The sequence below is a fragment of the Pipistrellus hanaki genome (assembly GCF_964339955.1).
Source record: "Pipistrellus hanaki genome assembly, chromosome: 6".
In the NCBI taxonomy this organism is placed as follows: domain Eukaryota; kingdom Metazoa; phylum Chordata; class Mammalia; order Chiroptera; family Vespertilionidae; genus Pipistrellus; species Pipistrellus hanaki.
Window position 1 is genome coordinate 59,096,758 of NC_140508.1, and position 12,876 is coordinate 59,109,633.

Genomic DNA, 12,876 nt, shown 5'->3' on the forward strand with positions numbered 1-12,876 from the left:
CCTCTCAAGATTTTTAAGGCATTATATATGACGTAAGCTTGTGGTGACAGTAAAATTCCAGGTTAAGTGTTGAATCTCCTGTTAAAAAGAAAGCAGTGTTTCATTCTGGTTAAATATTAGTCCTTTTTACCTGTTTTTCTAGTTCAGAGTGCCACTGGTTTTTGTATCTCTTAAGTGCAATAATTGAACTGATTGATGTTCATCCTAGTTTGACAGAATGTACTGAATTTTTCCTCATTGTCAGTCTGATGTGCCAGAAGGTGTCATAAGGGTCCATGCTCCACGTCTCTCGAAGGTTTCCATGGCCATTCAGCTCAGTAGTCAAACCAAAGCCAAAGACATACTGGCAAAATTTCAATATGAGAACAGGTGAGTAAATGTGAATAAAGGTCTCTGTACAAAGATGATGAATTTTTATCAGAGAGTAACTTTTCAGGAATTTACGAATTTGGCCTTTTTGAAAAATTGGAACCACTACTCAGCAATAAAAGTCAGCAACTTGGATGAATATCTAGGGATTTATACCCATGGAAAAAAACTAATACAAAAGAATTCCATACTGCACATTTCCATTTCCATTTCCATAACATTTTCAAGTGACAAATTTATAGAAATGTGGATAGAGGGATAGCAGATGGGATTATGGATAGGGACAGGAAGAGAGAGTAGGGGTGACTATAAAGGGGAAAGGAAGGATCTCGTGGTGATGGAAGTGTACTCTCTTTGTTGTTGTTGTTGATCCTCACCCAAAGATAATTTTTTCATTGATTTTTCGAGAAAGTAGAAGGGAAGGAGGCGGGGGGTAGGGGGGCAAGAGAGAGAAAGAGAGAGAGAGAGAGAAACATCAGTGTTAGAGAGACACATGGATGGATTGGTTGCCTGCCAGCCTAACTGGGAATTGAACCTGAGAACTTTATGTGTGTGGGCTGACGCTCTAACTGCTGAGCAACACTAGCCAGGACATGTTCCATATCTTGACTGAATCACTTAGCAACATAGTTGTGATATTGCACTAGTCTTTAAACACTTTCCGTTAGAGGAAACTGGGTAAAGGATACATAAGATCCGTCTGTATTATTTCTTACAACTACATGCAAATTTACAGTTATATCAAGAAGTTTAATTAAACAAATGAGAATGTACATATTCTTCCTCATGATAGAGTAAGAACAATATTTTTGGAGAAATCAAGCTGAAAGTCATTCCTGAAGTGGGATGGAGATCAGAAATGGTCTTTCCAGACTCTTCTACCCCAGCATTCTAGGCTGGGGTAGAAAAATGTCATTGGGCAATCATTTTCTCTGACTTGCTTTTATTATAAGGCAAAGTCATGCAATGAAATGTTAGACAGTAGCTAAGCATTAATTAGCCAACCTTAGAAATGTGACATGGGCTGAGGAGAGAATCCCATTCAGTTTTTGGCAAATATGGAAATGAAACCTGACTTTTTTGAACTAAGAGTGATGGGACCAATGACTAGGCATAATGGAGCACCCAGCTGCTCTTGGCCCATGTGATATGTCAGTAGCAGTTACCTCCCTTAAGTGGAGCTGACAGTTGTGGATAAATGGGCTCCAGTGGCTGTGGAAGCTCCATAGCATCCATCCTCTGGGTGCTTCAAATGCTTGTCTGTGTCAAACACAAAGTTGTTTTTATCATAACTTCAGTCATAATGATTTGTGGGGTGTGTTTTACTCAAGGCAGGATAAATTGTTTGTTGCCATGGTTATTTAATCTACAGATTAACCTCCGATTATGAAAGGGTTAAACTTACGTTGTTTTCTCTTTTTTTTAGTCACAGTTCTTCAGAATGCATTAAAATTCAGAACCAAAGGTTATATGAAATTGGAGGAAATATAGGTAAGGATTCTTTAACATTTTCATTCCTAAATTCTCTGATTGCTCTAAAAGAAATATGATGCTATTATTATAACATTATATTTTATAAGTTTCTTATATATAAACTCATAATCAGTGACTTTTTGATTTTTTAATCTTATGTGAAAACAGTATGACTTTCCTAATACATTTTTAGAATTTAAATGTGAATATTTTAGTTTATATAGAGTAGACTTTTAGATCTTTTAAATGTGCCTCAAAGTTGGAAAATCTCTTTCTGGAGATTTATGAAAAAGGAAAGAACACCATGAAACATTTAATTAACTTCTCTATTTTCACTAGCAGCCAACTTCATTCTTCCTGTTTCCCTGATGGTGAAAAAGGAACTTAAAGAAAATTCCCTCTACTTTCTTCTGTGCCCATATCTTCTGTGTCTGTGTCTTCTGCTTGCCTTCCTCACAGTCCAGAGGAAATATCTGTGCTTCTGTTTAAGGCCAACTCTTCCATTCATGTCCCCTTGCCCAGTTAGGACCTTGCTCCAGGTATTCCCCCATTCTCTCTTGTATCATCAACTTTCCCTCCAACTGCATCATTTCTATCTACATAAAAATTTGGTAATGTCTCTCATTTTTTAAATTTGATTTTTATTGATTTGAGAGACAGAGGAAAGGAGTAAGAGAGAGAGAGAGAAACATGGATGAGAAACATCATGAATGGTCTGCCTCTTGCATACCTCCTTTCTGGGGATCAAGCCCGCAACCCAGGCATGTGTCTTGACCAGGAATAGAACAGCCACCTTTAGTGCATGCCAGGAGCCACACCAGCCAGGGCATGTCTGTCATTTTTACAAAATTCTCTCTTGATCCCCTTCCAGTCAATGCCCATTTTTATTCTACTTTACAGCAAAAACTCCTAGAATCAGTTGTCTAAACTTCCATTTCTTCCTCTTGTTCCCTCTTGAAACCACTCCAGTCACGCTTTAGCTTTCAACACTTAAATCAAAATTGCTCTCTTGTCTAGATCACCGGAGAACTCTTACCTTGTGAAGTCCAACAATTCAGCCTGTCTTTATAACTACCTGAGTTGATCTTTCCCTTCTTTGAAAAACATTTCATCTGGTCTCAAAGACAACCTAAGCTTCGGGCTTCCCTTCCACTACGCTGGCTATTCATGGATGTCCTGTGCTCATTATTTATCCTCTCAGCCTCTTAAGATTAGAAAGCTGTAGGGTTCTGTCCTTCCACCTCTTCTTTATCTACACTTCTTTGGGAAGCTCAATTTATCTCATTGCTTTGAATATACCTGTATGTTGATGCCTCTCACATTTACATCCAGACTTTCCCTCAAGCACCAACCTTGTGTATTCAATCACTGGGCACATTCTGCTTTGAGTCTTTGCATTTGCTGACTTTTGCCTAAAACTCTCTTTCAGATTGTTCATTCCTTGCTCCCTTGATTCATGCAGGCCTTTGATGAATATCACCTTTTCAATGAGATCTTCCTGGATTATATCTTCACTATGTTCCTTCTGCGCTTGGTTGTTCTCTAATGTTCTCATCACTACCAGACTTGCTTTACGTTATACTAGCCCATTTACTGATTGCTTTTACCACTTTTAGAATATAAGCATCCATAAGATGTATATTATGTAAATCCTCAAGCAGATGCATTGCTGTAGCCCCAGCCCGAGAACCGTTTCTGGAACATAATAAATCTCAAAAAGTCTTTGGTAAATGAATGACACAAACAAGCAGTCAGATTTTGGTAATTTTGCCTGAGAATTTAATATGCATTTCAAACACACTGTATATAAAATTTTTCACATGTATCTCATCACTTAGAATGATCTTTTTGTTGTTATTTCCAGATCTTCTGCCTATGGGCATTGCATCCATCATAAAGAAATTAAAATGAACTTGCTTTTTAATCTTCTCTATTCCTGGTCAAGTTACTATCTGTAAAACCATTAGAGGACTTGTATTACATAAATGATCATTTTATAATTGAAACAAGTCCTTGCCATATTGTTGCTAATAGATGTGGTGAGTCTAGGAAACAATTTTTGCCTGTGGTGATATGACTGTATTTTCCACAACTTCGCATGGGATTTATTTTTAAGTACTTAACAGCCAGGAAGAAACAAAGAAGGAAAGGAGGGAAGGAAGGAAGACAGGCAAGCTTTGATAGGAATCTTTAAAATGTATCTACCAAAAAAAAAAAATGTATCTATAGTCATGTTTTTGGTCAACAATTGATTGCATATATGATGGTGGTCCCAATAGATTATATTGGAGCAGGAAAATTCTTACAATGCCTAGTGACATTATAGCTGTCATAGATAGCCGAACATATTAGTCATGTATTTGTGGTGATGCCAGTGTAAACAAGCCAGTGCTGCCAGTCATATAAAAACATAGCACATATAATTACAGTAGTGGACTATCCTTTCTAGATTTGTGTAAGTACACTGACGTTTGCCATATAAATTTTTTGTCTCATTATATATTTTGTTTATTGCTTGTCCAGTGATCAGTAAGGGCATGGCAGTATTTCATAACTTAACATGCTCAACTCTAAAAATGGTAAGGAAAGTGCTTAGTGTACTTACTTTTGGCTAAGAGAACTATATTAGCCTTATTGAGGCCTTACAAACTCACACATACATGCGCACACACACACACACACACACACACACACTCAGAAGTGTTCACTCTTAAAAACATGCTCTGATTTTCTCTTTCCTTAGGACAGCATTGCTTGGATCCAGAAGCTTACATATTGGATGTATATCATGTAAATCCTCAAGCAGAATGGGTCATTAAACCCCAATCAAGTTTTTGAAATACCCTTAAAATGGCAGCTGTTATGTTTAATATGCCAAGAAAATTCTACATTAAGTAGGGGGGTTAATGAAAAAGGCTGCTTTTGACATGATTGTTCCTATAACCCTCGTGGTGTTTCTCAGCCTAAGTGGTGTCTCCCAGCATTGTCAGCGTGAACTATGGAAGAGGATACGGCTAACCATTTGAACTAAAGCTTTCTCATGACAGTCCCTAATGAGGGTGCAAGTAAGAAGTCATGATCCTTCTGAAGAGAGACCCAACGAGAACAGTAATTCTGACCATTGCTAGTCTGTTGGCTACAGCAGAAATGAACTTGATCCTGTATCTAAGGATAAGAAACAGTTCTCTGTGTAGCAAATGCTACCAAACACAAGAGATGGGGAAAAAGACTTTTTTATACTGATGCTATATATTACATATATTGTTCTGTTTAAGCAAGAATGCCAGAAATAACTTCCACTCTATACAATAATTCAGCTCTACTTTCCAGTGGAATCAGTTTCTAAAGTTACACTACACTATTTATGCTCTGACTTACTCCTGAATTGGAGAAGGAGACACTTCTGTTTAAAGACACTGTACTATTATGTACGTTGTACTGTATCATGATAATCAGCATTCTGGTGCAAATGAACATTTCTTTTTCTTGGACTGGTGAAAACTTACGTTTATAAAGCTTATTCCCTTATGAGCACAGGGCCCCCTAGGCAAGCTTAGTTTGACAAAGGGTATTCTTGTGTTTTCATAACCTTCTGTGTAGTCAAAAGTCACAGAGCCTCTATTTTTCTCTTCATGATTATGGTGCTCAATGAATAGCTTTCCAGGTGCCGGGCATTGATTTCCTTTTCTGATCAAACATATCACTTTTTATATTTTACAACTGTAGATAGTCACTCCTGCAACCCCCCCGCTCAAAAATACAGAACTGTCTTTATCCAAGAGTGCTTAAAAATACCGTTACATTCAGATTTTTGTGCTGTAAAAGCAGGTTTTGTTTCTGTTCATCAATCATAGTCATGGCCAAGCACTAGGGATTAGCATCAGGTTTTTAAATCAGATGCATATTTTGTAAGCGGAAAACTGTCTCACTATCAAGATCCTGTGGAGCCATTTTAGACCTGAAATTGATAAAAACACACAGTCCCCGGGATTGTAATTGAAAGCAAATCTAAAATATGCAGAAGGGTCAGACAGCTCTGCCTTTCATCTTGAGAATGCAGATATATTCCTTCTGGGGTGAGCTAGAAATGGGGCCGACGTCTCATTTATCCCACATGCTTTGGATTAGAATCCCCAGATTGGTATTTTGTTGCCTTTATATCAGTTTTAATGAGCTATGACTCTCTTGCAGTTCAAACAAGAGACAAAATTGCTCACAATTGCAGAAAACATATCTGCTTACCAAGTCTCAAAACATAATGTGATAATAATTAAAGCCCACATATATAAGAAATTTTTATATGCTGCATTATGCCTTGATGTCTATAAAAACATTGCTTATATTCTACATGTAGATAATTCAGTTTCTGGTCATTAAGATTTTGTTACATTTTTGTAGAAAACTCAAATATCTATTCATTTTATTTGTTTGAGAATTCTCATTTCCTTTTCCTGAAAACGCATTAGGAAAGAAGCATGTTCTGTAAGTTTAGACTTACATTTCATTAGCTTTTGGTATGTGGGTAATTGATGACATATGAGTTTACATAATGAATTTCAAGAGTCTGAAAAAATGCTTTTATCATTTTTGCAATTTAAACAACAGGAATAAACATTTCACTTGATGTTATTGCTAAGTTCCAAGACATAAAATGGCAGTAATATATACCTACACACATGGAAGAAATTCTTCAAATTAACTACCTTACACTTCTATGTATATATGAAAATAATGATTGATTTATCTCATTGTATTTCTTATTATTTAGAATAAATTGTTTATATAGAAAATCCATGCATCTAGTCATTCAGTTTTTTATTTAGGAATTTTCATTTCTTTTGACTGCAAATACATTAGAACCTATACAGAAGTTCTAAGGATTTCAAGATTTACCTCACTTGTCATCAGTTTTAAATAAATAGCAAACAGATGACAAGTAAAAACAGTAAGTTTCTGAATTTCTTAGCCACTTTGTGTGTTTTCATAGGTCAGAGACTTAACTGAGTCAATTACTTTAAATTAATCACTAATGTATTCAAGGATGTGTGACAACTTTCAAATAATTGTATTATATAGAAGGCCACGTCAATACCAATAGCATTATCCAATGATAACTTTTATTCTTAGTCATAGGGCTAACTGATTAGAGAAGAATTTTCAGTAGACACACAGACGAATTTTATGTGAATAAAGAGGTTTTTGTTTTTTGTTTTGTTTTTTGTTTTTACTAATTTTATCTTTAAAGAATAAACAAACCCTTACAATTGAAATTTAAAAATGCATGCCACATAAGTATTGAAAAACTAGTCTTGCCTTATCAAAAGCTGTTTTAAAATAGTTATGGCAATCTGTAAAAATGAGTAGTATATTTGCAAACAAAAGCCATCAGACTGGGCTTTTAAATTCTGTTTTTAATACCTTCACACCCCACCTCACCCCTACTGCCCTTGGTGTACAGTTAGGAAAATAATATCTAGGAAAGAACTAGAGAAAATTAACATTTTAGGAACACTTATTCATTTACACACACACACTCACTAGAACTGGCTCACTTTTTCCTTTATTCTGCAAAGGAGGATCCCTTTGCTACGCAGCTCACTTGGGGATATAATTTTTGGAGTGATGACTTTCAAGCAAACTGGAATGTTAATTTCTTTATAATGTATACACAGTATAAACTACCTCACTTGCCTTTCTTGGGAAAAAATTAATGGACTTTAACAACTTTTGTTACAAACTGCCCCTGAGTCGTTTTATTTGTCACTTCAGTTAGCTTTCAGTGTACACTTAATAATATACATTTAATAATGTAAAATATTTTTAGCAAAAGCTTGAAGCCAAAAGTACTCTGTAACTGTTATCTGGTATGCTTTGAGAGAGTTCTTGTCCCTTGGTCATTGTTTGGTGTGTTTAATCATACTGAGATGCAGGTTTTCAAGTGTAGGGATTAATAGTCATCTCTTCTGGCAGGCATTTTTCAACTGCTTTTCCTCTATCGCTAGTGACTGAAGAGTAGGATTAGGTTAGCATGACCCTTCTTTTATCATGCATATTTCAACTATTTTTCACAAATGTATCACATGCTTGAAAAGATTATAAATTGTGGGATTGAATAGTTCCTAGTTTCTGATAGGCATTTTCAACTCTTTTTCATAAATATATCACTTAATTAAAAAAATTATGTAACATGGATTGAAATGTTTCTTTCAAGCATTTTCATTAGGTTTACATACATATGCACCTTAACTTTAAAATAACACGTTTTCTTTCAGGCATTTTTCAACTATTTTCTAAAACTGTGATTTAATTGAAAAATGGTATGTCACAAGGAATGCCAATGTTTTATGTTGTCTCCCACCTTAAAAGTTGATGATTCTTCTGTCCCATCAGATTTTATTGTTCAGTATAATATGTATGCATTTTATTAATGAAAATAAAAATAAAAAAAATAAAAGCATTGCTATGAGAATTCTTATATTTAACTACCCTGCCGCCACCATGGTGCTGATGAAAGAACAGGAGCTTGAACGTCGGGCGGTTTGTGTCTGGGCCCTGTAAGTCTCTGTCACTAACCAGGTGGTGATCTTATTCAGAATCCACATATACACCTCAGTCATGCTGGGTGGTTGTGGGTAGGGGATAGATTGAATAAGTAAGCACTCTTTCTCAAATTTGATGATGCTCTGTCTGCACAAGCTTTTAGTAGGAGCTTAATTTTTTCTTACAGAAGAAACATTTGACAAAGTTCAATACCCATTTGTGAATGTTTATAAAATTCAACATGTTACTATATATGCAAAAAGCAAGAAAAAAAACATAAAGATTAGAAAATAAGAAATCGCTCAGCTGGTATAGTACAGTGGTTGAACATTGACCCAGGCACCAAGAAGTCATGGTTCAATTCCTGGCCAGGGCGCATACCCTGGTTTTGTGCTCTCCCCAGTAAGGATCTGATAGCCCCTGCTACTCCTGCCAGATTTTTTGGAGTTTTACTTTTTATGATATGGTTTACAATCTGGTCAATCTCAAACCCTGGCCATTGCTCTGATGAAAATTTATTTGGACTCTTCATTGTCTTTTATTGTTACCTAATTGGGGGAAAACTTTTGGGAGTCATTAGAATACCTTCAGTGCTTCCACTTTCATCTCTTTCTGGGATGTTATTAGCTGGTTTTACCATTAGGAATGCTCCATATATCAGTGAGTACATCCATACTAGTAAAAAGTGGTCTTCAACTTAAAGGAATATTGCCCTTACCCTTATCCTAATAAAACCTGGACTTGGACTCCATCCACAGGCTTTGAAGCATTTGAAAAGAGTTTGTTTAAGATTGTCTATGGGTCTATGCCTCATGTAGTCATGTTCAACTGCTGTTATTTCCATCTTCCTTATGAATTTTCCCTGGGCATGGGGGTTTCTTTTAGGTTTTGTGGTAGGTGCTATCTCTCCTGATGTTGTTGTCCCTTCCATGCTACATTTGCAAGGAGAAGGATATGGTCCTGAGAAAGGCATTCCAACCTTACTAATAGCTGCTAGCAGTTTGGAAGACATCATGGCTATCACTGGATTCAGTACATTCATCAGCATAGTCTTCTCCAGAGGTGGCATACTTCATAATCTCCTAACATAATTGTTGGTGTGCTACAGCAACATTTTTGGAAATTTTTCTTTGATATTTTCCAAGTGAAGATCAGACAAATCTTCCAATTAAGAAAACATGCCTGATTTTGAGTTTGTGTGTTTCTGCCATCTTAGCAATAGCAATCAGTATACATGGAGCTGGAGAATTATGCACAGTAATGTTGACCTTCATTATAGGAGTCAATTGGACCACAGATAAGACTGGAGTCCAAAAAATTACTTCATTTGCATGAGATATTTTTCAACCCATTTTTTTTTTTTTTGGCTTGATTGGATTGGAAGTATCTGTTGCAGCTCTTAAATCAGATGCTATTAGTATTTCTATTGCTTGTATGCATTTGGCATTATTGGTTTAAGTTTCTTTTACATTTTTATTGATGTCTTTTGCTGGTTTTAATTTTAAGGAGAAAATATTTATGGCTCTCTCATGGATTCCGAAAGCTACATTCCAGGCTGTGTTAGGTCCTCTGGCTCTAGAAACTGCAAGAATCAGCTCACCCCATTTGGAACCATATTCAAAGGATGTGATGACAATAGCACTTTTAGCCATCTTGATCGCAGCTCCAAATAGAGCTCTGCTTATTAATACACTAGGGCCTGTGCTCCTTTACAGTATTTAACACAGTCCAAGATTCCTCAAGCTAACAACTTCAAAGTTGGTTTAAAAAAGAAGTATGTTATTTTAACAGTATTGCTTCAAGCATGTATTGCACAGTCATTGGAATTACAGGTACCAAATTATAGTTAATTCTGGACAGCAGTGGCAACAGAAATGATTTTAAGAGACGTATAGATTTCTCAGACACACAGCCTGTTAGCACATGTGGAGGGGCAGAGGGAAAGAGGGCTTTACTTCAGCCTTCCCGGGAATTCCAAATAAATGTGTTTCTCTTATGAACTACGAATGGATCTGAAGTCAAAACTTTGACATTAAGAATGAATTACCAAAGCCAGTCTTAAATAACTTAATGTAGGAATGAAATGAAGCAATAAACAGAGCCTTTATGTGATCTGCATTGCAGGTATTGAAGGACATAAAGTTTTAAATCACATTTGATAGCTAGAGAAGAACTCTCCTACATCTCAACTTGTGTAAAGTTGCTAGACAGAGCCGCTGGTCTGCCATTTGGTTAAGGATGGCAATGCTGAGACAACCACCACAGTGATGTCTGCAGTCTGTGTCTCTGGAAGCAAACAGGGAAGCTCTACTGCTCACAGCTGCCCACACTTGCTGATGGGGCCCCAGGGGTGGGGGGCACTGGCGGGCCACACACACCCATGTGGATTGTGCCTTACAAGATGGACCATTTAGGGATTCCCCCCTAGAGAAGACGTGGCTGCTGCCGCCTCTGGTGGGAACATACTCTGTCCATCTTCCTTCAGTGAAAAACACTTTCTCAAGATAAAAATGACAAAAATAAATCATCAAAAGGCACACATCAGGAAACAGAAGTGCCCAATGACATTCTCAGAAGCCTCCACTTTATGTTATTCCTCTCTCCCCTGAGCACTCACAATAGAGCCATTCCCATCAGATGCAGGACTACTGTTTTAGGGGGAAATGACATCCCTCATGCATGAGAGCAAAGGCTTTTGGTAATACCTGCTTATTCAACCAGCTACCTCTCCAGGCCCAGCCTGGAGAAATTCCATAAACTTTTACCTTTACCAAAGGAATTCTTCTCAGCCTGTGTCAACCACATCAAGCTCATCACCACTGCTAAATACACTGTCAATGATTTCTACCATGGACAGTTTTCCATTCAGTCAAGAAGTGTTATGGAGAAAAGTCTGCCTCTTCTTTCCCCATTGCTAGTGGGAGTGGGGTTCTTGGGGTACCACTGGACTAAGCATTTCCAGAGGCCCCTGTGGCAGGATGAGATATGCTAGAAAGCTTTATTTCTGTGGAATTACACCTCTGGGTTTCTAATGTCCTATTTTCCATAATCTACATATGGAAGAAGTGTAGCTGGGGTTTCGGTCAAACTATCAATATAATTAGAGCAAGGGTCCAGAGTTTACATTCCATGTTGGAGCTGGGTCCAGTACAGCATCAGGCAAGTTGCACACAGCCTGTTAGCAGATGTGAAATGGGGGAGGGCTCTTCTTCAGTTGTCCCTGGGATTCTTTCTGAGGAGAAGCGAAGTCCCAGTTTATGACTGGAGCTGACCTCAGAGTACTGAAGCAAGCTTCCACCACAGCCTCCACATTGGTCTGTGGATGAAGTTATACAATTTGTGAAGAAGGCAGCTCCTCAGACTTTGGCACCACCTGAAAACTCTTCAGCAGATATGAGACTGATGCAGGCTCTGCTGTGACTGAGTGGTCAATCTGATGATGAAATATATGAGATGAAAGCTAACGCCAGCATTAACTGCAGGTCACCACAACAAAAGAAAATAACTTGGTATCCATTCAAGCAATGTATTATTCAGGTGTACCGATGCCTTCTTAACTGAAAAAGTGTGTGTTTCCCGAATAGTCTTCTTTTAGCATAATGTTCACCTGAAAATTGTAAAACTAACATTACAATCTACTTCTCTAAAAACTACTAAAAGTATGAGTATCAGCATACTCAAATTGGTAGTTCTACATATCTAATATTTTATTGCACAGGGTACTAATGGACTTTATTCAGGAAACTGAGAATGTTTCATTGATTTTGTAAGTATTTACATACAGTAAATGCCCGGAATTAGCAATTTCTATCAATATTTCCATGAAGATGTTACCTTAGAAGAATACTTAAAGCTATAACTAAATCATGGTTTCTCAACCTGACACTACTGACATATGGTGCCAGATAAGTCTATGTTGTGGGGAGTGCCTGGATACGGTAGGATGCTTAGCAGCATCCCTGGCCTCTACCCACTAGATGCTGGTAGCACTTCCCCTTTCTCTCAGTTGTGACAACCAAAAATATTTTTTCCAGACAAATGTCCCCAGGGAGACATGTGGCACAAGCTGAGTACTTGTTGGGCATAGAAGACTTCCTTCAAATGTGTGTCTCTTTAGGTTTGGCAGCCATCGCCCAACATGGTATAATCTGTATGCATTTCTGATTCACTGATCATTTGTTTTTAAAATCATTTTGACTTTTAATTAAGACTTTTAATATAAGTATTACATTTATATTAAATATGTATAGCTACACATATTTAGTAGCGGCATTAGACAAGTAATTTGTATGACAAAGTGATAAAACTATAGTGTAGTTTGTGGAAAAGCACTGAGTAATGAAGTCATTAATTCAACTGGATCTATAGTGAGGTTTACTTATTAAATTCAAAACAAAAATAGAGAGTTTTGAATAAAAGGGCAGATGGAAACAGATGTTTGGTATTACCTAGATAAATATTAACACTTTTGGGGTTTGATTTAGAGTTGTTCTT

The 12,876-nt window shown here is 37.0% G+C and overlaps 1 protein-coding gene and 1 pseudogene across 5 annotated transcripts in view; both read left to right on the forward strand.

Moving 5' to 3' along the window:
* Positions 1-8,304, forward strand: part of ARHGAP28 (Rho GTPase activating protein 28) — a 120,424-nt gene extending 112,120 nt beyond the window's left edge. For all 4 annotated transcript variants that reach the window (XM_084887736.1, XM_084887738.1, XM_084887737.1 and 1 more), the window contains 3 exons: positions 245-369; positions 1,796-1,860; positions 4,586-8,304. In XM_084887736.1, coding sequence (XP_084743862.1) covers positions 245-369; positions 1,796-1,860; positions 4,586-4,680 — 285 coding nt within the window. In that variant the 3' untranslated portion in view covers positions 4,681-8,304. The remainder of the gene's footprint in view (positions 1-244; positions 370-1,795; positions 1,861-4,585) is intronic.
* Positions 8,305-8,340: 36 nt separating this feature from the next.
* Positions 8,341-9,473, forward strand: LOC311624848 (sodium/hydrogen exchanger 9B1-like; annotated as a pseudogene). Its single transcript has 2 exons — positions 8,341-8,396; positions 8,786-9,473. The product of its transcript is annotated as a sodium/hydrogen exchanger 9B1-like (transcript).
* Positions 9,474-12,876: the final 3,403 nt, after the last annotated feature.